Raw genomic sequence first — 24,471 nt, 5'->3', positions numbered from 1 at the left:
CCAAACTTGTTATTCTAAAACTTATCTAAATTCAAGGGCCCAGATCCTCTCACCTCCTTCAGGAAATTTTCTCTGGCTGTCCTCACGGATCAGTTAGTCAATCAATCAACGAAGATTAATGAGTTGGCTACCGAGCTGCGGCAGGCAGTGGGCTAGGGAGGTCTGGAAGAATCACAAAACTGCAGAACCTCGGCGTTAGGAGGCGTTAAGTCCCACCTATGCCGGGCCAGCGGTCCCTTTTAGTCCCCCTTATACCTTTTAGCAGTCCCTGACAGATGTTTTTCCAGCCTCTGCTTCCAGCCTCTCTGTAAAAACCTCCGGTGAATTTACCTTGCCCAAGACCCCAGGGCCTACATATGGTCCGCTCTGTCATTAGGAAGTTTTTCCTTCAGACCAAAGACCAGTCCCAAAGCTAGTTACAATCTAACACTGGAAAGACAGGACTCCACAATCCTCTGTAAAAGGGAGTGGGATCGGATGGCCGCCAGGGCCAGGCCCATTTTGCAGATGAGGAAACTGAGGCCCAGAGAGGCTAAGTGACTTGCCCAAGATGCTACAAAGTAACATTTGAATCCAAGATCTCTGACCCTGATGTCGTTCTTTTCCCTGTGCCTGCTGCGTCCCCGCGAACCCATTTTACAGGTGTCGACACTGAGGTTTAAAGAGTAAAAGTGACTTGCCCATGGTCACCCCGCCGCTAAACCGCAGCCTCCCTGGGACAGGGACCCAGGGGTCCGGGCTGGAGGTGGGGGGCGGGGCAGGCACTGAGGACCGAGGGCCGGCAGAGGGCGGCCGGGAGACGGCTCCATCCTTCTGTGGCAGACGACGGTGGTGAAGGGAATGAAGGCAAGTTCCTGCCCTGGCAGGAGCCATTAGCCCCCGAAGCGGCGGGAGCCAGGACCGGCCGCGCTCCCGCCCCCGCCGTGGATGCCCAGTGCCCTCGCGGACCGATGAGCGGCGACCTCCGCCCTACCTCCGAGCTGTGCCCGGGCCGGGTCGGCCGCCAGGCCGGCCGCCCCTCCTCCTCTCTCAGGGGAGGGGCAGGCTTAGCGGGCCACACCGCCGAGCAGTAGCGAGCGCCTGGAGCCGGGGCCAGGTTTGTCGGGAGGCCTGAGGACCCCTCGCGGGGAGGGAGGGGGCGGGCGCTTCCTATTGGCCGAGCGGCCTGGACTCTGCTCCCCTACCCCCAAGTTGGCGGTGTCGGGGTGACTCCAGGCTCCGCGGTGCCCCACCGTCCGAGGCAGGCAATAGACTGTGTGTGTGTGTGTGCGCGCGTGTGTGTGTGTGTTGGGGGATCAGACTGCAAACGGGGAGACGTGTGTGTGTGTGTGGTGTGTGCGCGCGCGTGTGCATGCTGGGGGGAGGGGCACAGGGCCGCCCCACCCAAATCCAGCTGTGCGGGGCGGAGGGGGAGGAGCGGGGACCCTTCGCTTTCGCGGGCCCCTTTTCCCGGGAGGGGCGAGCCCTTCCCCGACGTTCCCAGAAGGGGAGCCTCCGCCTCCCGGACCGGGCAGTGGGTCCCGCACCTTAACCGAGGTGAGACCCAGCCCAACCCCACCCCGGCGGCTTGTGGGTTTTACGCCACTGATCCGGAACGGACTCTAGGGATCGGGAAGGGAGCCCCGCGCTCGGCGCCCTCGGGGGAGGGGAGCTGCCCGGTGTCTGCCATAGACAAAGGCTGCCAGGCTAACGCCGCGCGCCACTTTCTGCCCACCTCTCACCATTACTCCCTGCTCGGGTCCCCAGCCGCTCTCCCAACACCTGCCTTCCCGCGGCTGGCCCGAGCCGCTCCCCCTCAGCGGGACCGAGGCCCTAGCGTCGGGGCTGCTGGACGGCCCCCGAGAGGTCATAAAGTCCCAGCCTTGCTTTTACTGCTAAGGAACCTAACGCTCCGAGGGGGAGGCCGCTTGCCCGACGCCCGCTCGGGAGTGTCAGGGGCTAAGGCTCCGGTAGCTGCTGTCCCCCAGTTCCAGACAGAGTAATCCACCTGGGCAGGGAAAGGTAACACGGGGAGAGACTTAATCGCCAGCCTTTCCCTCTCCGTCCCGCTCCCCACAAAACGCAAGGAAATCCTCGCCCTGAAGGACTGTTACAAGCCTCGCTAGCCACCACACGAATAAAGCAGCGCGCCTCACGGGCGGCGGGGTTGCAGTTTATTTATACACTCCAGCGGGCCACACCAGCAGGAGGTGATGGATGGCTGTCTCACAGTTCCCCAGATCTCCTCCTGAGCTACAGGACCGAGTTGGGGTGGGGTCATGTAGGCAGGCTTTCTGAGTGCTTTGGCCTTAAGAAGGGCTCTGAGATAAGAAAAGCTACCTTCTTAGTGAAAGACCAAAGAAGACTGTTTTCTTTGCTGTTTTTGTTCAGTCATGTCTGACTCTTGGGATCCCATTTAGAGTTTTCTCCGCAGAAATACCATAGGGGTTTACCATTTCCTTTTCCAGCTCTGTTTACAGATGAGGAAACTGAGGCAAACAGGGCTAAGTGATCAGGAGGATCAGCCCAGGATCATACAGCTAGGAAGTATCTGAGATTGGATTTGAACTCAGGTCTCCCTGGCTCCAAGCCAGTATCTTCTTTATCATTTAATTAACTAGCATTTGCTTAACTCCTACTGTATGTCATATTAGATAGGACTAAGAGAGTCCAGTAGATACTCAGAAGATGCTCAGTCCATATCTTCTTTATCACTTAATTAGTATTTCTTTAGCTCCTACTAAGAAAGTTCCTGGAACTATTCAAAACCCTCTGATTTTTCTTTTGGAAGCTTGAAGTGAATGGGCAAAGGGAGATTACTGGGAAAGAGACATTTTACACATTTTTATAGTGACAGTAAATCTAGAACAAAATGGAGTCAGATTCTCCGAAAAATTCACTTTTCACAACCAGCATTATATTTCCTTAGGGCAACAAAATGGTGCCATAGTTTATAGAGCTCTGGACCAGTCAGGAAGGCTCATCCTGGTGAATTCAAACCCAAACTCAGACACTTCCTAGCTGTGTGACCCTGAGTAAGTCACTTAGCCCTGTTTTCCTCAGTGTTTTTCACCTGTAAAATGAAATGGAGAAGGAAATGGCAAACCACTCCAATCTCTTCACCGAGAAAATCCCAAAAGGGGTCTTAGAGAGTTGGATGTGACTGACCGCATCATGGTGCTTTGTGGATGCTGTATTGAATTGTGAATTGCCCAGCCCTGTAATAGCCATTGTGGGAAATTCAAAGATGTATAAGACATGGCCTTTGCTTTCAACAGGCTTAGATATTCTTGAAAGTGCCCATAACTTCCATTCTCATAGTGCTTTACCCTAATAGTTCTGTAAAGAAGGTGGTAAAAGTATTATTTTCCTTGTTTTACAGAGAAGAAAACTAAGGTCCAAAGACAGGGGAAATAACCTACTGTATTCACAAGTCTAGTAAGTTAGAACCAGGTCTTGACTTCCTCCAATTCTTTTTCTATTATAGTGAGCTGTTGACAAGTTATATAATAAAACTAACAAAAAAGGGTGCAGAGCTGTCCCAGATCTATTTGTTTGGGTAACCCAGGTCAAGAGCAAGGCAAATGATAGGTCTGGGGTTGGGAGGAATATGATCCTGGGGGCCTTATTTACCTTCAAGGAAATGAACTTGGCTCGAATGTGCTTTTTTTCTTCATTTGCCAGGGGCACTGGAATCATGGGAAAGAAGGGGCAGAGGGCAGATGTGAAGGTACAGCCTTCCTCGCCCTCTCCTTTGACACAAGAAACAGCTGATGTCTAAAGCTGGGCTCCTTCTTCCTTGGACGGGACTCCTGCCCTGGCCTTGCTACCGAGGCCCCATTTGGCCTCCCCCCTGAAGGGTGCCCTGGTACCAGCTGCTGGAGGGCCACTGGGCCCTCTGTGCAACCTGGGCACAGGGTGGGCAACCTCTCCTCCAGCCCCCAGTCACCGGGCATGGCGACTCCTGGTCGGAAGCGAAAAGCCAACTTCTCCAATGACGAGACGGAGACGCTGGTGTGGAATGTGGTTCGACACTTTGGGGCCTTGTATGGGGCCGAGGCCCTGCGCACCCATTCTGCCCACCGCAACCAGCTGTGGGGCCAGATCCAGAGCCGGGTGAACTTCCTGGGTTACACCGAGCGCTCTGTGGAAGACCTGAAGCACAAGTGGCGGGACCTACGGCTGGACGTCAAGCGGAAGCTCACCTCCAAGAAGGGCCCCCCCGGCAGCTGTGGCCCCCAGAAGGCCCGCCTCACGCCCTTGGAGAAGATGGTGGCCTCCACCTTCACCCAGGCCAGCCCCGAGGCAGAACCTGAGGCCTTCTTTGACCCTGGTGAGACCCAGGGCATTTGGGGAGGCTTTGGCTTGGGAGGGGACAAGAAGGACCCAGTGAGGGGTAGCATCCGGGTTCGAGGCTAGATTTGGAGACAAAGCACCAGCTCGGCCACTCTGGGCAAGATGTTTGGCCTTGTGGGGTCTTAGTTCCCTCTCTGTAAAGTGCTGAGGAAGGATCAGCTGATTTCCGATCAGCATGAAATCCCATGACCTCCTTCATGGAGGAAGGTTTCAGGGATTGAGGCAGAAGCTCCGATCCTTCCCCTGCTCCCAACACTCCTTACAGAGGAGGAACAGGGGAGATCTACTCAAAGTGGAACTGAAAGAGACCTTCTGACCCCCTCCCTTCACAAATAAGTCAGCTGAGACCCAGAAAGGAAGGGCAGGTGACTTGTCCCCAGTCCCACAGTAAGGACAGACTTGCTGCCCCCCTGACTCCTGCCCTTGTGCCCCCTCCTAAGTGTGGAAGGGCCAGAGAAATCATTGCACCAGAAGCCTCCAGGCCCAGATAGAAGGGCCTCCTCCCCTCCACTGGGCAGCGGGCCCACAAGGGGAGGAGACTGGGGCAGGAGCTTCTGAAGGAGTCGTCCTCCTCGGGATTTGCTGGGACTAGTCCGAGGGAGTCCCCACTAGGAGGTGCAAACCAGGGGCCGGAAGAGGAGTCCGAGCTTGCATCCCTGCAGCACTTGAGGGTTTGTAGAACTGCTTTCCCAACAGTCCCTGTGAAGGTGCCGCAGATTTAATTGTCCCCAAGGAGGAAGCTGTCCCCAGATCTGCCTGTTGCCATTCAGCTGGTGTCAGGGCTGGGATTCAAGCCAGGGTTCCTGACTCTCCCCTTCATGTTGCACTGTGTCTCCGGGCCTGGCCAAGGCAGCTGGAAGGCTGGATCTCTATGTTCCCCAGGGAGCCCCCGTGGGATAGATGCCAGGCCCGAGCCCCTCTGAGTCCTGCTCCCCTATGGTACCTCTGTCCCATCAACTGCTTCTTCCCAAGTCTTGGAGCAGTCAGGGCTGCCCTGCCAATGGGGCTTCTCCCACCGCAGCCTCTGCGCCAGCAAGGCTGCCCTCTCTGGGGGCAGAGCTCTGCCCTTTGAGTCAAAAGCCTGAGTTCGAATCCTGACCCTGCCACTTAGTACTGGGTAGTGTGACCTTAGGTAAGTCTCAGTTTCCACGTCCATACAACGATATACTTAGATCTCTGGGTCTCTCTGCTCTAACACCCTGTGATTCCTAGAAGGCAAGTGCCGTCTCTGCTGGTGTTTCAGAGCCAATTCTTTGTGCCCAGCTTGGGGGAAAGCCAAAGGTTATGCAGAGAAAAGAATCCTAGCCTAGGACTGCGAAGTCCCGAGTTCCAGTTCTGGGAGCAGCTGCTGATCGGGGCCCTGGTTGCTTCTGCTGTACCATGAGCTCTAAGCACTCTGTAGGGCTACATTCTCCACAAAAGGTTCTCTGTAGCCCTCCAGGCCCTGCTTAGCTGGGGCCGGGCTTTGGCTGGAGATGGAAAGACCTCTGCCTTTTCATGGCTGGAAAAGCCGCAGGGGAGACTGCCACGCGATGACGGCCTTTAGCAACACCTCCCAGATCACGGCCTCCCCTGGAGGCTGCTCAACTGCTGAGGAGGCTGAGGAAGGGGGTCGGGGGTCGCCGTGATCTTCCCAAGTTTCCAGGGGCCCAAAGCTCAATCTGGCATCTGGGGTCTTCAGGTGCGAGCAGGCTGACCCGTTCAAAGCCGGCCTCTCAAATGAAACGGGTAGAACTTCAGCTGCTTAGCCTGGGAGCTGGGAAGTCTGCTCTCTTTATTTGAAATTTAATTTTTGTGTCTTTTTAAGTCTGGTTTTTTCTTAGCTCTCCTGCTCTAATCTTGCTTGACTCTGGGCAAGTCACTTGAAGGGTTAGATCAATGTCCTGTGACTTCTCTGTCTTTGCTCTTCATGACTATAGCAAAGTCTTGGCCAAGTCACTCAAAACTCAGTTTCCCTGTGTGTAAAATGAAAGTCTCTTCCAGCTCTGAGCCCACGGATTGGGTTAAGGCACAGTGGGCACGGCATGTTCCCTGTCCCGGATCGAGGGTTCTGAGCCGGCCGGATCAGGGCAGAGAATCAGGGAGGGCTGGCGCTAAAGCTGGGGGGCCTCAGGTGACCGCCCCAGCTGGCTCTCTTCACTCCTGTGTGGGCCTTTCCTTCCTCCAAGGGCCTCATCCTGTGAGTGTGAAGGGGCTGGGATGGAGGGAGGCTGGCTGGGAGGAGACCTCGGCAGAATGGCTTCCTTTCCCTGATGGGTATTCTCTGTCCATTCTCCCAGAGCCTGGTCTTGAGTCCCCCATGTCTCCAGCCCTCCAAAATGGCGTGATGGTCTCCTATGATGAGGAGGATGAAGATACACAGGCGGCACCTGACCACGTCAAGGAAGGAGAGGAGGAGGAAGAGGAGAGACACGGCATGTGGTTGCTCCGGCACTGCAGCTCGCGGGCCTCCCTCAGCTCCCTTCCCGAGGAGCCAGGGGAAGGCCCCCCGGGCTGGGCTGCCCCTGCTGTGGTCAGCGACCTCAGCCAGGTCCTCAGCCCCTCGCAGCTGCCCCCGCCTTTGCTGGAAGATGAAGACAGAGGGGATGGCGGCGGCAGGGGCAGACCTCGGCGTCTGAACTGGGAAAAACTGGAGGATACGGCCCCCCGTTCCCCACTGTTCCGGGAGGAGTCTCTTCCTTCCTCCGCCTCGCCGAGTGGGGAGCCCCTCCGGGGGGGTGTGAGCTGTTCCCGGAGCGCTCGGGAGGCCTGGCGGACTAACCTGCACCGGCTCTTGGACCTGGAAGAGCAGTGGGACCAGCTGTACCACCAGGAGCTGGGGGTTTGGCAGGAAGAGCGGGCCCAGCAGCGGGAGGAGAGGGCCCGAGACCGGGAGCTGCAGTCCCGCCTCCTCAGCGTCCTCACAGACATAAGGGATGAACTCCGCTACTTGCGCCAGGAGAGGGCCTTCGCCCGCAGGAGTCAAGCCATGGCAGCATCTGCCACTGCCAACATCGCCCAGAGCCTCTCCCCACCGCCGGCCTGTCCCACCCCCCTCTCAGGGACCTCCCCACATTCTGGGGCCTCCTTCCTGGGGGCTGGCTTCTCAGGCCCTCCCCTTGCCAGCGCAGGCCGGGGGGAGTCCGGAGTTCTGGGCCACAGTGGAAGGCCGCCACGTCGAGGCCGAGGAAGACCCAGGGGCTCCACATCAAAACACAAAAGGCTCTAGCTCACATCTGGGGGAAGAACAGAACTGGGGTGGGGGCCACGGACCAAAAGACTTTTTTAAAAGTTTAAAAGAAAATAATATTAATAAAAAACAAAAATATGATTCTTGTAGGACTCCCAGTGTATGCAGGTAGGTGGTGATGGTGGTGATGGAGGGGGCACAAGGGAGGGGTGAGAGCCTCTGTCCAGTTGGCCCTCACAGCGTGCCAACCGAGGGCTGGTGATCTGCCCACATAGGGAGTGATGTGTGATTCCTTGGCCCCTGCTTCTCTCTCTGGCTCCTAACTGTGAATGGTCTGCTCTGACACCCACAGAAAATAGGGATGGGCTGGGAGTGGTGGGAAGGGCTGCTCTCCTGCTCGGTGCAGTCGCGGGGAGTAGGAAACAGTCCCCAGGTATGTCCAGACTTTCCCTACAAATCAGATGAAAGGTGTAGATACAGCTGTGAATGGAAGCTCCCCAAGACATTCATTAGTGAGATTTCAACTTGGCAGGAGCTTTGGAGATGGGCTGGTCCAGCCAGGTGCGTCATAGATGTTTGTGGATGAGTCTTCCTGTGGCCAGGCGCTCACAGCTTTACAATGAGCAGCCAGCTCTTCCATTTTTGGAAAGTTCTCATCCCTGGGAAGCTTTCCTCAGATTGACCTGAAATCTGCTGCTTCTGTCATCCTTGGTATTCCTTCTGTCCTTCAGAGCAATTCCATCTTCCAATGGAAAGACACCATTGCTCCCCTTCTCCAGGATTCCACTTCTTCACTCCCAGAGTTCCTAATTCCTGTGGTCCACACCACATTATTATAGCTGTCCTGCATAGTTGAGTGTCATATTTGGCCACTATAGACCCACCCAACCCTGACTAGTGATGATAGTTCCTGGGATCCTCAAAAAAAAGTGGAGGGAAGGTACCTAGAAGAGAATGGGGCAGCAAAACTCAGAAGGAAGCAATTCTGAAAATAGAACTTCCTTCCCTTTCTCCTTCCCTCCCTCTCTCCTTCCTTCCTTCCTTCCCTCCCTTCTTCCTTCCCTCTCTCTCTCCTTCCCTCCTTCCTTCCTTCCCTCTTTCCTTCTCTCTTTCTTTCTTTCTCTACTTCCTTCCTTCCTTCCTTCCTTCCTTCCTTCCTTCCTTCCTTCCTTCCTTCCTTCCTCTCTTGATGATGAAATAAGCATTTATGTGATGTCTACTGTGTGCCAGACACTGCACTAAGTATGTATCACAATTATCTCATTTAATCCTCCCAACAACCTTGTAAAATAGATTATGTTATTATCCCCATTTTGTCACTGACTTTCAGTGACTTACCCATGTCTGAGGTTGGATTTCAACTCGTGTCTTGACGCCAGGCTCCTGGCTCTACTGTTCTACCAGCTGCTTCATGAAAAGAGGACCGGATTTGGAGTTAGAGAACCTGGGCTCAAACCCTAGTTCTGCCCCCATGGCAAGCCAAGCTTTGAGGACTCTGGTCCTCATAGCTCAAAGAAATAAGGGATGAAATCATTCATCGGAAGTTCAGGATTTGAAGGAGATGATCTCTGAGGTTCCATCTGTTAAGGATCATGCCTAAGTGTAAAGGGGTAAGTTGGTTCTCCAAAAGCCCCCACAGCTGTGAATCATAACACTTGAAGGAATTGCAAATCAGCCTTTACTGATACAGATGCTATTTGTGGATCGGAAATGAAATAAATTGGAGGCAAGAGAAAAGAAGAGAAAAGTCAGAGAATGCACCTGCCTCCCAGTCTCCTTGTATCATCATCACCTTCCTCTCACATTAGGGGATCCATTCTGCTGCTCTGAATTGGACCCCCAGCAGCCACTAGCAGGTGGCTCCTGTAACACTATCCAGTTCTGAGTCTCTGGGCCCTTTCCCTTTAAAGCCCCTGCTGCTATTGCTGCCGTGTAGATTCCAAGAGCAAGGGCCCCTTCGTGTGTGGCTGTGCCTTTCTTTCCAGCCTTGTGCTTTGTGATAAAGGACCAGAGCTCTCTAACTCAGAAACAGTGTGGATTATTTTGTGTGAAGGCATTGGGTGAGCTGGTGGCCTGGGGCATGGTATGAAGAATTTTAGTAGAGCTGGAACACATCTTGGGTGCATCTGGGTCAAAAGTTGTATCCTAGAAAGGGAAGTGATTTGCCTATAGGCACACAGCTAGGTGATGGCAGGCTGAAATTAGACTCCTTGTCTTGTGTGGTACCAATCCTACCATGGCACCCAATTATTATTTGGCAAGAGAGACCAGGAGGTGTAGGACCAGGTCTGCACTCTTACCTGGTATCCAGTTCCTTGGGGAACGAATGGAGAAGTCTTTCAATCCCAATTCCAGCACCAGAGTCAAATTCAACTGAAGGGAGTGAGAGATTAGATAAAACCCTTCTGGGTATGGTTGAGGTGCATTGGAGGCAAAGTTTGAGAACTAGGAGACCAAGATGTTCCCATGGGGGTAGAAGGGATTATGAGCCCTGTACCAAACTTACTGCGGAGGAGAAAAAGTTTTAGCATTCTATATGGCCATCAAGAAGCAAGATGGGGCAGAGTAACCTGGAAAGGAGAGGGAATTACCCAGTGATCCTGGGAGAGAGCGCATCTGAATGTGGAATTGGGGCTTGAGGAGTACCCCTCCAACTCTGTCCCATCTCCTGTCTCAGGGTAAGAGGGAGGGAACAGCCAGCCTTGAAGATGTATCGTCAAGGGAAGGCAGGTTTCTGTGAACAGCAGAAAAGGTCTAGGAATAAAAATAATTTTTTCAAGCAACAAAGGAGAATTTCATAGAATGGACTGGGCTCCAACTCTGTAGGACCCTAGGTGAACCTCAGTTTCCTCATCTGTAAAATGAACTGACAAGCAATTGGGATGGGGAACCAGACTGGAATTGATTCCCTCCTAGATCAGTCTTCAGAGAAGGCCGGGGGAAGGAGGCCATGGAGCAGGAATAGCAGCCGCTCCCATTTATATAATTGAGTCCTTTCCTTACGAATTCCCTGGTGAGCTAAGTAAAGCAAGCAGCACTGTGCTAGTTTCAAAGCTGAGAATGCTTAGTTTAGAGATGAGATGACTTACCCAGGATGACAGATCCAACGGAATCTGAACCCAGGTGCCTGAATTTCAGGCAACAAGCATTTATTAAGTGCTTACTATGTGCCAGGCATTGTGCTAAGCATCTGGATACAAAGAGACAAAACACAATTCCTGCCTTCAAGGAACTCACCATTTTTTTCTACTCCTCAGCAAAGTAGGAAGCCACTACCAAAGAAAGGGCTGCCTGCAAGATGGTGGGAAGATACTAAGGAGGGGAAGAAGGAAAAGACCTAAGAAGGCTGTCCTTGCTCTAGTGCCCAACCTCTCCCAACTCTGACTTTTTTTTTTTTAATCACCCAGAGGTCCTGAGCCTGGCTCCTGGTTTTGCTGCATTCTGCTTCACAGGGAAGAGGAGGGTGCCAGAAGAAAGGAAGGAAGAATGCTCTTGGGTGGCAGGGCTGGAGGCCATATCGATATCTTTCAAGCCTCTTCAATCCTCTTATTATCCCCAGTTCTCTCAATAAACATATACCCTGTTTATAATGTCATTTTACAGATGAACTTACTATCCAAGTAGGGAGATGATCAAGAACACACAAGTTAGCACCTAATTGTGCTCCATTTGGGATGTGTGTATGTATGTGTGTGTTTATTATTTCTAGGAGAGAGAAACATAATACATAGAGAGCTAACTTTAGAGCCAGGAAGACTTGAGTTCAAATCCTGTCACATAGCTTTTTAAAAATTATTAAAGCTTTTTATTTTCAAAACATATGCACAGATAATTTTTCAACATTGATCCTTGCATAACCTTGTGTTTCAAATTTCCCCTCCTTTCCCTAACCCCTCCCTTAGATGGCAAGTAATCCAATATATGTTATACATGTTAAAACATACATTAGCTCTAATATATGTAAACATATTTGTACAATTATCTTGCTACACAAAATCAGGTCAAAAAGGAAAGAAAATGAAAAGAAAACAAAATGCAAATGAATAACAACAAAAAGAGAGTATTATGTTGTGATCCGCTCAGTTCCCATAGTTCTTTCTCTGGGTGGAGATGGTTCTGTTCATCACAAGATCATTGGAACTGGCATCAATCATCTCATTGTGGGAAGGAGTCATGTTCATCAGAATTAATCATCCTATAATCTTGTTGCTGTGTACAATGATCTCCTGGTTCTTCTCAGTTCTCTCAGCATCAGTTCCTGTAAGTCTCTCCAGGCCTTTCTGAAATCATCCTGCTGGGCACTTCTTACAGAACAATAATCTTCCATAACGTTCATATACCACAGTTTACTCAGCCATTCTCCAATTGATGGGCATCCACTCAGTTTCCAGTTTCTTCCCACTACAAAGACAGCTGCCACAAACATACAGGTCCCTTCCCCTCCTTTAAGATTGCTTTGAGATATAAGCCCAGTAGAAACACTGCTGGGTCAAAGGGTATGCACAATTTCACTCACATATCTTGACTGTATGAATGAAGTCACTCAATCTCCAGGGCTACAGGCAACTCTCTAAGATGATGAGCTGCAGATCAGTTGGTCTTCTTCATTGGTTTCTGTGCCAATTTCATTGTAGATTTGGACTCCAAAAAGATGGAACAGAATTTTAAAACTGGATTGGACTGAAAAATCTTCATGGAGGAGATTGGACTTAAGTTGCACCATTAAGAAGGGACATAGAACATCTCAAAATGATCTCTCTGGTCACTAGATGCATAATCAACTCATCTTCATTCTGATCAGATATTTCTTTGATGAGCTTCTTTACACCATTTCTCTTTTGGAGTTCTTAATTTATATGCTACAGGAAGAATTTAATAATGTTTGTTTAATTGACTTAGTAGAACAAGTATTTCCAAGCAAGGAGTTAGAAAGAAGATGAGGATCAAGCAGATAACCTATTTTAAAGAGGAATTAACTCCCTTTCCATTGCCCACGCTCTATTTTAATTGAAGGGAAGGGGGGATCCTTTCTCTGCACAGGACTTCCTGGCCAACAAGATATCTCTTCCCTTCTCCAAACTACTTCAAGGCTTCAGGGATATTCAAAATATCTCCTCTTCCAATAATCTGGGGATCTCTAAATCAAGAGATAATCATTCTCCAGAAGAATTTAGGGAAATTTTTTTTTTTTATTAAAGTGATACATTTTGGTCAGGGAATTGGCAGGAGGAAGCAAGGAAAAGGGGAAATTTTAAAGAAAATAGACTTAAATTAAACCTCACCTCTGTTTACATTATCTGGTCTGAGGTTATATACATACCGACAATATAATGTTGTGTAAATGTGATAATCTCTTTATTATTAATGCCAATTATTCTGAATGGTATGGGTAATAATTATTATACTAATCTACTGTAGGGATAGAGATCCCCTAGAGATGCTCAGAATACTACAGTATTTTGCATATGGAAGGTACTTTATAATTAATAAATGTTAGTCAACAAAGAGAAATTCCATTCAAAATAACTGTTGATAGCATAAAATAAATGTTAGTCAAATTGAATTAGTAACAATCAACTTATCTGAGCCTCAGGCATCACGATGATAACTCCTATTCTCCAGTAGGTGGTGCTAATTAATCATCTTCTAGAGACTCTCCCAATGAAATGAAAAAAAATTGGTTCATTGAGTTGATTCAATGAAGATTTGTTTCAATGAATGCTTACTATGTTTCTTATGAGAGGTGGCAACACAAAAATTAAAATTCACTCCCTTCAAGGAGTTTCCAATTTAGGTTCGTATAAATAACCAGCATATAACTTAGAATACTATTGAAAGGCACTGAAGGGAAGAATTTTTAAATTTTTATTTATTGTTTTGATTTATTACTTTCTTTTGTTTTTATTTTCAATTATCTTGTTTTTATTATCTAGACAAATATCAACACAAACATTTCCATTTACAAAAAGAATTATATATCAAATTATGAATCTCTTAATATTATTGCTATTATTTTCTTTAAGTATATGTTAAGCATATATATTAAATTTAACATAACATAGTATGCTTGTCTCTGTCCTTCACTAAATTTACTTTTCTCTTCTGTGTGTTTCATTGAGGCTTTTTAATTTTCTTTTCTCTCCCTCCTTTCTTCCTTCTCTCTCCTTCCCTCCCTCTCTCCTTCCCTCCCTCCCTCCCTCTTTTCCTCCTTTCTCCCTTCCTTCCTTCCTCCCTCCCTTTCTTTCTCCCTTCTTCTCTCCCTCTCTCCCCCCTCCTTCTCTTCCTCTCTTCTTCCCTCCCTTCCTCCCTTCTTTTCTCCCTCCCTCCCTCCCTTTCTCCCTTCCTTCTTTCTTTCTTCTTCCCTTCCTTTAACTCCTACAACTCCCAGCACAGTTCCTGGCACGGTGTGTGTGTGTGTGTGTGTGTGTATTGGGGGGCAGTCATTATTTTGGATATTAGTTTGGATTTAATATTTATAGTTTGACTACTTAATTATATATGTTCTACTGATCTCCAAGAATTTCATTTGTAGATGTCTAATTTCTAGAGATTATAAAGTCCCTCAAGATCTGAAAACCAGCATGTTTCCTTTGTATGAATTCCCCCAAATGCCTAGCACTTAGCAAGCAGTTAATGAGCAGCCTCTTGCCCTACTTCCCTCCATGAGTCTTCGTGTTGAGATAGAGTAGTTAATAAATCATATAGGGAGGTTCGAGGCAGATTATGGCAGGCCTTGAACACCATACAGAAGAATTTAGATTTGATTTCAGATCCATCCTCGTTATTAGGCTATGAAAGTGTTGGGAAAGGGACAACTTAAGAGTACTCAGTAACACTAACTCTTAACAGGAGTTAACTTGATCCTCAGCTGTGAATTTAGATCAGACTCTGGGACTAACTCAACATTTATTCAGAGATATTGCCCAATTGCCCAATCAATTGATCCAAGACACTGTCCTAAGCTCCAAGGATACAAATATGATAAATAAAATGGTTTCCTTAAAGCAAGGAGTTTAGGCAACTGGGCATTCTTAAACTTTCTGTTCTTGCTTTGACCCTGGTATACTAGCTTCATGTCCTGGGTTCTTGTCTTGTTCTTCATGTCCAAGTATTCAGCTGTCCTTACAGTTGTAGCCGTGGAATCCTGTCTCATTCCCCACAGAAGCCCAACTTGTTAGCCTGGGAGATGGGCTCTATCTCGCTCCGATCAGTCTTGCCCTTAGTCCCCATGTTTGGATTCCTGTTCTCGGCTGCCAGAAACTCTGATCTCAGTAACTCGCTTCCAGGAGGCTTAAATTCCACAAACTTAATGACACCCTAAGTTTGCTACCGTGTTCCACGCTGTTTGACTTGGGCAAATTTCTTGTCTTTGATCGCTTGGGACCTTTCCAGGCTGCCTGCCATAACCTGGCACATCGTTCTAATCTCTGGATCCGAGTCACCCCCTAGCTGGCTTGACCAGCTGCCAAAAGGAGCCTGACGAGCTCAACAAATATTCACTAAATTGAATTCAGTTAAGGGAAAATGGTATTGATTATAGGGAGGAGTTAAGAAAGGTTTCAAAAAAGCTTGACTTGGGCTTTGAAAGGGACTTATAATTAGGAGGTTGATGTGGGCAGCATGAAGAAAGAGACAAAGTATATCATAGTGGGAGAGTAGTAAAGCAGAGGGACTTCAATGGAATGGAATTTGAGATAGACTAGATTATAAATTGTATGGGGAGGTTGGAGACAGATCATGGACGGCCTTGAATACCGTACAGAAGAATTTGGATTTGATTCAGATACACCCTCGTTATTAGGCTATGAAAGTGTTGGGAAAGGGACAACATAAGAGCACTCACTAACACTGAGGCAGTGTATGGTCAGTGTGGATGTGTGCCAACTTTCAATGGTGAGATTTGACATAGTAGTTCCTAGTCTTTTGGAAATTGTTACATCATTTCCTCTGCCCCTTTCCCAGTGTTGAATGTAGCTTTTAAAAAAAATTTAAATCAATGAAAATGACCATTAAGATTCTTTGAGAATCAGGATTCTCCTTGAGAGAAATTAAAACACTCTGGGGATTAACTCAGGAACAAAATGTTCATGCATTTTCTAAAGTCTCCCTTCCCTAATGCAAAGAGCAAATGGGATTGAGGGGAAATGTCAACTTGTCAATTCAGGCAAATGAAGGGATCCTGTTGAACATCAAGAAATTATGACCATCACATTATAGCCCCCAAAAGGGGAGACCTACAGAAAACATTAACAAGATTATAGACTTACGAGGTTAAAGAGATCATAGAATCATCTATTCTAGGGTTTCTTTTCTGAATTCAAATTCTAACCCAGATACTTATTAGCTGGAAAAGTCACTAAACCCCACGTGCCTCAAAAAAAAATTATGGGAAGGGGTCCATGGGCTACCAAAGAGGGAAATTACACAAACAAGAGTAAGAACTTCCATTGGTCTTTTAATTGTATCATATACTTTTAATTATTTCATCAATAACTTGAAGAATTGATCAACTTCATAAAGAGTGAAATAACCTTAGTACTTACTGCCAAATTGCTCCATCAATTTAAATGTTTGTGTTTTTCTCTTCTAAACCAAATAGACCTGTGACATTTCCAAATCTATTGGCTTTCAAATGATTTTGACAATGAAAAATACTTGAAATTATCCACAGCAGGTTTAGTTTAGGGTAGAAAGTGACCTGTTAGAAAACAAAGACACTTTTCTTCTTTGTCAAAAAGTTAGTTAATGGGTCTAAGTTCTTTCGCTGTGACTTATTCTTTGCTGTCACTTTTTATTACACAGCACAGGATTGAGTCCATTTTTATTCCTAGTTTGAGAATTTATAGTAATCTTTTACAAGTGACAAAGATTATAAGGCTTTCCTGGACAGCCCCAGGCCATTGTCTTTAACTTTAGTTCACCTGGAAACAAGATCAATAGCATTCAAGGCCCATTGCCTCACTTTTGGAGAATTCACATTAATCACACTGATTTATCCTAAGTTCATGATGATCAATGTAATAATAAGACACAAAAGTGGCAAGGGAATAGATGTAGAACAACTAGTTTCCATTTATTTCCCTTCCAATAAGAATCCTGATCACTTGGGCTCCACGCAACTTGCTCTTCCATCAATTAAATTTATATTTGTGTATATACACACACGTGTATATATGTTTATACATGTGCAGTATGTGTAGATATGTGTATGTATATGTGTACATGTATTTTTATATGTGTATATACACACACATATCACGTTATCCAATTTAGTAGGCTTATTCAAGACTGTTAAATTCATTATTTTGTGTTCAGTATCTGTAAGCTTGAATAATGTCTCTGAAGAATGATTTGGTTTTAGCCCAATAAGACCAAAGGCCTAACTTGGAGCTCATAATGATGTTCATCATCTGTGTTGTGCAGCAGTGAATGCTCTGGCCATCAAAACCAATGTTTTTGGTGAGGAAAAAACTGTAATCAATATTTTTACTTGAAGTCCTGGAACTAGCCTAAGTAAGGCATGGAGCTGAGATTCTCTGTCAGACACATGCTCAGATATACTTTTCCGTGTTAGGAAGGCCTCCTGGAAAGAATGACCCACTGCAGCTCCTCAGCAAAAGATGGGGCACAGTTGGGACTCTGCTACTTGATGGATCTTTCTCAGTGACTTTTACGGCTAAAACTTTCAGCCTGAGCCAAGAAGTAATACAGAACAACCGTCTCATTTTTTGAAAGTGGCAAACTTTGCAAATGTGTGTGTGTGTATGGGAGGGATTTCATAACCACTTCCCAAAGTGTATGATAAAAAAAAATGTCTATCAATAAGCAATAAAAATGGAGGCTGCCTGGAGAGGAAAAACTCCCTCAAAAACTCCAGTCCAACCCAGTTCCAGCCAGGGAGCCAGGGTCTATGGTGACAGGCTTTGATTGTGGCAGTGGCAAGGCTGGCTGAAAACCTCTGGGCACCCTAGTGCCTGGGGGCTGGGAGCACAGTTTTTGCCAAGGGTACCCCCAAGGAGCCAGGGAGAAGTTGTCCTTACTGAGAACCTCTGGCCTGAGAGACGGAGCAAAGCTGGCCAGCAGAAGAAGGCTCCTCTGACCTTGCTACAGGTTAAAGGGGCACGGTGAGAGCACCTGGAGAGGCAGAGCACACTGAAAATTCAAGCCCTAAAGGGTGGTACCATAAGGCCTATAAAGAAGGTAATTGTGGGGATTACCAGAGGATAGAGTGTCCTGGGAATCCTTGGTGATTTTACATTTTCCATGAAATAAAGGCTATATTTTGATATACAATGTTACCCAATGTTAGACTGAAGGAGAACCAGGGCCATCTCACTCATTTCTGGGGAGAACAAGAGTTAGATTTTGAAACTTTTGAGAACAAACAGCAAAATATGATTTGTTGGGCAGGCGCCCAAGGTCAAACCTGGCTCAGGGAAACCTAGATTTAAAGCTTTGTAATGCTTGTAAAGCTCATATTGGGTGTCTAGGGGTTTCTCCACATAGATGACAAATTACAGAAAAAATTGTCTTCTTTGATAGCTTCCATTTACTCAGGGTTAGCACCCATTCAATAGGTGCTAAATACGTATTACTGAGTTGATCAATGGCCCTTGGTTTATCTGTCTGCTGTTACCATTAAGAACTATTCAGTTTATTTGTAAACTTTGATTTCAATTAATTAGATCTCTCTCCTGATTTTTCTATGCCACGGTGAAAATTTCTGTGTCTGATAGAATTTGTTTCTCAGAAGTTATGATTTCTAGCTACAGTTCTCACCCCCGCAGTGGCCTGTGGATACATTCCTTCTCTCAGAATCCTATTGATTCCTGAAGTGTAGTAGTCTGTTTCAAGAAAAAAAGTCAGAGAGATGAATGTATAATTTTGCCTAATAGTGCTGTCAATGTTAATAGGTTGAAAAATCTGTTAGGGGAAAGTGAAATATCTCTTCTTACTGAAGTAAAAAAAAAAAACCAAACTATGAAAATTCACATGAACATTAGTGCTAATCATTGCTCCTTCTCATTTTTATCACCTTTTAATAAGAATGGATTTTGTACAAAGGGAAATTTAACAGGTTGGGATCTTCTTACAGATAATAAACTTTGGGGACAAGCCTGAGTTGAACTGGGGTATCCAAAAAGGCAGATTGGAGATAGAAAGGGCAGGAATATAGAAAAAAGTCTTATGCAATTAATTTAATCAATTTTCTAGATACGCTGTCAAAACCAGGATATGGGACATCAGGACTTAATATGTGTTACATACCGTACATGAACACACTTTCTAGCTTCCTCTGCAGTCTAGAAGGTAAACAAATTCAATTCAATAAACATTTACCAATCACTTACGTCCACAGCCCTGTGCTAGTCACTGAAAGAGATATCAAGTTTGGAGAAGATATAGATCCTGTCCTTATAGTTGAGGAGGATAATTAACCAAGCATACACATAATAATAACACAAAATATTAATGGTGAGTACATTAAAGAATTATAAAACAAGTTGCCATGGGTCAAAAAAAGATCACGAATGTTATATTAGCACAGTAAAAGGCTCTGGGATAATTTACTACAGCCAGGCTACATAAAGCAGAGGCATAAATGGCAAAGTTCAAGAGACTTATTATGAGGCCAAATCTACAGATACAGCTCAAAACAATTAGAAAAGTGAGGAGAGGATTTGTGGATAGCAAGGTTATGAGTATAACTTAGGGGTAAGATCAGCAAAGTAAACAACATTCAGAAGTTTAGCTTATTTATAGTGGCTATTGATTTTAGTTAGGAAGGCTGAGAAAGCATCAATAATTCCATTGAAACCTGGTAACTTTTTAGATAAAACATTTTCTATCATGCAGGTAGTAGAGGGTATCGGCTAGCATTCAAGCTAGAACCAAAGTGAGCCATGATCAGGAGAGGGATAATCCACAAAGGAAGACCAGAGGGTGCTGAAAGAAATGCCCCTTTTCCATTGTTTTGTAGGTCTGTCTATTTAGCTAGAACTCAAGGAGCCCCTTTCTTCTACGTGGTGCTTTGGTTATATTTCATGCTCTTCCCAAGGATATGTCTGAAATAAATAAGTAAATGTGCATTTCTATTCAATTAGACTTATTAAAATAATTCTGTGTGACGATAGTGAAGGAAAAAATATGAGGGAAAATTGTACAACTAATTAACATGTTTCTCAAAAAGATAATATAATAACTGAACAACAGAACCTTGACATGCAGCTTGGACAGGCAGCTCATCTGAGTATAATTTATCTTTGGAAAATGGTACAAATGAATGAGTTTGCCTAGAATTAAGTGGGAGGAAGAAGACTAAAAGCCTTTTTTCTCTTTATCATCAGAACATCAACATGGTGATGTCATATAGCTTTTTGAGTCCTGGAACATTATGTTCTCAGAACTCAAATGATAAAGAAGCCAAACCTCTTTCTCCTGGGATCAGAACTAAGAATCACAAGAATCCTTGTCAAAGAGTAAATGATCACATTTTATTAAAAGCAGACATTTCAAATTCAATAATATGGAGAAAAAATTAGTTCCTATGTGCTGGCTCCCACAAAGAAACAAGGCCATTTTATTAAAAAAAAAAAAGACTTTAAAGGAAAAAACAAGGGGATAGGGATGCTTTTGGAGTTTTGAAACTTAACATTCCTAATATTCAAGAATTTCTGTTATGAAATCTCCTTTGAGCCAATTTCAAATTTCTTATAGATGGGTGAAAACTTACCTTTTCTAAATGAAATCAAAGATTTATAATTAGTGTTTCTCTAACCACTTTTCTGTAAATATTTTTTCATCATTCATTTAAGATTTTTCCTTCTTGGATATTTTGTCTAGTACATGAATCCTGGAACAATAAGCATTACATGCAATCGACACATGCTATGTTCACGTATTTTTTCTGTTTTTTTTTCTCCCATGGTTTTTCCCTTTTGCTCTGATTTTTCTCTCCCACCATAATTCATAAAGCAATATGTATTAAAAATAAATAAATTTACTAGAAAAAAGCATTACATATTCAAAATGGTAATATTTTACCATCTCCTGCTTATTCCATAAAAGGAACAGTTTGATTCTTATAGATATTGCTTGTGGCATCTTGACAATTCAAAGCTGTCTTTTCTTCTCAATATTTTCTCAATAATTTTTTTTCTGTAAAGCAGACAAGTTTAATTTTTAAAGCAACTAATGACCAAGGATTCTTGGTCTCACTGAACCATCTGCTACCTACTTCATTTAAGTATTCAGAACAGTTATGTGAATGCCCTTGAACACAGCAGACATATAACATGATCAGAAGCAAAATTTTAAGTGAGAGCAAGAAACATTTAGTAGGGAACACGGGTTTCCACAAATGAAATATCTGTAAATTAGGAAGAAACAGAAAACAATCTTTTAAATTTAAGAATGTTTTACAGATTCATGAGGTGTCCGGCCAGACTTATATGTCTGAAAACATATCACAAGAATAGCCCTGCATGTCTCATGAGGGATATAAATTAAAGAGATCAGGACACTACAGCAGTATAATCCCAGGGCTGTCTATCACTGGGGTGTGCTCATCTTAATCTTAAAGTTCTGATTATTAGTTTAATGTAAATTTAGATGTGGAAGGAATCTTAAAGGTTTAGTCCAATACTCTTCTGAGGCACAGGGAGATTATATGATTAGTCCATGATCACACAGAGAGGAGAACTAGGATCCAGTCCTCTGACCCCAAATTGAGTGATTTCCACTGTTCCTTCCTCCCACTATTTAGCTGATACAGTCTGTAAAAGTTTACAAAGCTTTCAGACTGATGACTGCATGAAGAGTTAACAGAGAGGACTGGTCAGGGGCCAATTCACTGGATCTCAGTGGGGTTACAGCAGGGGTGCTGACCTTCCAGTCTGGCCTGCATAAGACATGTGCATAACCAACTGCAGGCAACAGTGAGTGAAAGCGGTACAATAACCATCCACCGCTGGCTCTAGAAGATGGTCAGTTTGCATGGCCCAGGAATGATGTTCTAAATATCCAGATGACGCTGGGCAGAAACAAGGTCCCCCACTCCTGGTTTATAGGAGCACTGAGTCACTATTGCTCCCTGACCGCAGGCAAAGGGAAGTGATCCAGAAGACCACCTGGCAATCGCTGGGGGATCTCAGGAGAAAGCTTGACCATGAATGGATTAGAGAGATACCAGTGGGCAGATGGACGAATAGACATTATATTATTGAAACATTAATTTACCTAGCACATGAGCAGTGATTCAGGGGAAAGATTTTTATAGTAAGTGGAACTATTAGAATCCTGAGTTTTACTACCTGTAAACCTGTAAACACAACATCTACTTGGGCCTCATTGGGGAAAACGAAGGTTGAAGGTTATGTCAATCACTCAATTGGTCAACAAACATTTATTCAATATTTTCCACAATAAATGTAGTTAAGAGTTTGAGTACAAAATTAAAAAAAGGCAAAAACAGTCTCTGTCCCCAAGGAGCTCACACTCCAGATGGGGGAGTAACATGTAAGTAAATATTATACCCACAAGAGAAGGTAATCTTGGAGAAGGTGCCAGCGGCCGGGGAGACTGGCAAAACCTTCTGTGGAAGGAGGCATTTGAGCTAAGGAAACCAGACATGAAGAGGCTGAGTCTGGCCAGCACTAGGTGAGCATAAGGTAAGTCTTCCGGAAACAGGAGAGGGTAGAGGGGGACACTGGATATGGGGCGGAGTCTGGGGGTGTGGTCGGGGGATACCAGTGGGAGGGCACTGGTCATAGGGCCAAGTGGGGAGCACTGGTCATAGGTCAAGTGGGGGAGCACTGGTCATAGGGCCAAGTGGGGGGCAATGGTCATAGGGCCAAGTGTGGGGGGAGCACTGGTCATAGGGCCAAGTGTGGGGAGCACTGGTCATAGGGCCAAGTGTGGGGAGCACCGGTCATAGGGCCAAGTGTGGGGGCACTGGTCATAGGGCCAAGTGTGGGGGCACTGGTCATAGGGCCAAGTGGGGGGCAATGGTCATAGGTCAAGTGGGGGGAGCACTGGTCATAGGGCCAAGTGTGGGGCAATGGTCATAGGTCAAGTGGGGGGAGCACTGGTCATAGGGCCAAGTGTGGGGGGAGCACTGGTCATAGGGCCACGTGGGGAGCACTGGATCCGAGACAGCAGCGCAGGCTACTCAGCTCCGCTGGGCGGGGCTCCGGGTGTTTCCTGCTCCTTCCGAGGCACAAAACCCATTGAGGCCGGGGGAAGGGGAGGGAGCCATGAGACTTTTCACTACCTACCAGGAGGCCCTCTGTCCCGGAGGGGAGGAGGATCCCCGGGAAATCCCGGAGCGGTCCCAGAAGTCCCCTTTCCCCACTTTAGCCTCGGCCTCCGTCTCAGCAAGGACTCCATCCTTTCCTTTCTAGCCACCAATGTTCGGCCGCCCCGCCAAACAAACGGCCAATGAGGAAGGAGGAGGCGGGGCTAAGTCGAAGAACGTTCCTCCTTCGAAGAACCTCATTTGGTTCACTTGGTGCCTCTGCTCCACTTCGTTTGAGTTCCCTTCCCGTCAAATAAAGCCGCACGAGCCTGTGCGATTCTCCCTTTGCGCTAGAGCAGAAGGCCTGGGGGCCGGACGGGCCTCCCCACTGCGCGCAGTCCCAGGCCAGGCTCCTGGGGGGTCGGCTCCTTCTGCCTCTGACCCTTCATAGCTGCGGGACCCTTGGCCAGGCCTTTACGCGCTCTGAGCCTCAGTGTTCACATTTGTAAAAGGTGGTCCCTGCCTCGGAGCCCCGAGGCCCGGGCCCTCTACCATCAGCTACCCCACCCCAAACCATCCCACCCCCGGGAATCGAGGTTGCCCCTGAAGGCACCGGAGGGCCAAGGGGCAGCTCCTCCTACGGCTTGCACTTCGCTGTAGGAGGGAGTGGTCAGGTCCTGGGCACTATTCCCGCCATCTAGTGGGCGTCAGCCCCCCTCCTCCTCCTCCTCCCCCGCCCCCCCCCTTTCCCCCGAGAAAGGCAGCGAACAGCCCACTGCGGACCTGGCACGTCTTCCAGGGATGGTTCTCCTAAAGGAGGACAGGAACAGCAGGGACTGGACGCCCAAACAACCAAATTAATGATTTGAATGCACCTTTCATGCTATTTGCTCAATTCATTTTGTGAACCTTGCTCAAATGAGAAAAATTTGGTTTTATCACAGCTAATCCCTTTCTGATAGTTTGCTGTGAGAAAGCCAAAAATGGCATCTTAATCAGATTTATAATTTACTTTTACAGTCTACAGCAATAGAATGCATGCATTTAAGACCAACATATAGCCATTCATTATAATAAAAGTTTAACTTTCCTTCTTATGAAATTTCTTTGCTTTACTTCTCCTTTGTAGAAAGCAACACATTTCACCTACTTCTCAGTTCCCTCATCTGTAAAATGAGATTGGACTTGATGGCTTATAAGGTTCTTTTCAGCGCTAAATCTATGATCCGAGGAAAAGTGCATTACTAAAAACACAGAGTGCCCCTTATTTATATAAGTTAATAATCAAGTATAAGTTGGCATTTCGAAAGGAAAGCCATGACCTATTATTCTCCATTCAATTTTTTGTATTCACAAAGTAATGGTTATACACTGAATTCCCTGCTTTATTATAAATGCAACCTACTTATGAGGTACACAGTGCCTCCTTCTAAAAGGACATAAAGTGCTTATAATGCTGTTTAATGTGCTGGCCCAAACATTCAGTCCAAGGAGCATTTACAAAGTATCTTGTGTCAAGCTTGGTGCTAGGCAAAAATGAACCCTGCCCTTGAGGAGTTTTACATTTTAGAGTAGGAAAAGATAAATATGAAACACAAGTAAAGCAAAAACAAAACAATTTGGGGGAGTGGAAGAGACTGCCAATAACTGGAGAATAACAAAGTCATTTCCCACACAGATAAGCACAGTCCAGCTCCCTCCCTGATTCCGGCTGTGACTTTCTCTTCCTTTT

General features: G+C 46.3%; 1 protein-coding gene across 2 annotated transcripts; it reads left to right on the top strand.

Moving 5' to 3' along the window:
- Positions 1 to 799: 799 nt before the first annotated feature.
- Positions 800 to 7,645, top strand: LOC127553705 (uncharacterized). 2 transcript variants are annotated; one of them, XM_051984625.1, is made up of 3 exons: positions 800 to 1,096; positions 3,664 to 4,312; positions 6,615 to 7,645. In XM_051984625.1, exons 2-3 carry the CDS (start codon positions 3,934 to 3,936, stop codon positions 7,541 to 7,543), a joined length of 1,308 nt encoding a protein of 435 aa, XP_051840585.1. In that variant the 5' UTR covers positions 800 to 1,096; positions 3,664 to 3,933; the 3' UTR covers positions 7,544 to 7,645. The 2 variants fall into 2 exon arrangements, with proteins under 2 accessions (XP_051840585.1, XP_051840594.1); XM_051984634.1 differs by lacking the exon at positions 800 to 1,096 and adding an exon at positions 1,341 to 1,536.
- Positions 7,646 to 24,471: the final 16,826 nt, after the last annotated feature.

The sequence above is a fragment of the Antechinus flavipes genome, chromosome 1, assembly GCF_016432865.1.
Source record: "Antechinus flavipes isolate AdamAnt ecotype Samford, QLD, Australia chromosome 1, AdamAnt_v2, whole genome shotgun sequence".
NCBI lineage: Eukaryota > Metazoa > Chordata > Mammalia > Dasyuromorphia > Dasyuridae > Antechinus > Antechinus flavipes.
Note: the sequence above shows the minus strand (reverse complement) of the source record. Positions and strands in the feature narration are given on the sequence as shown.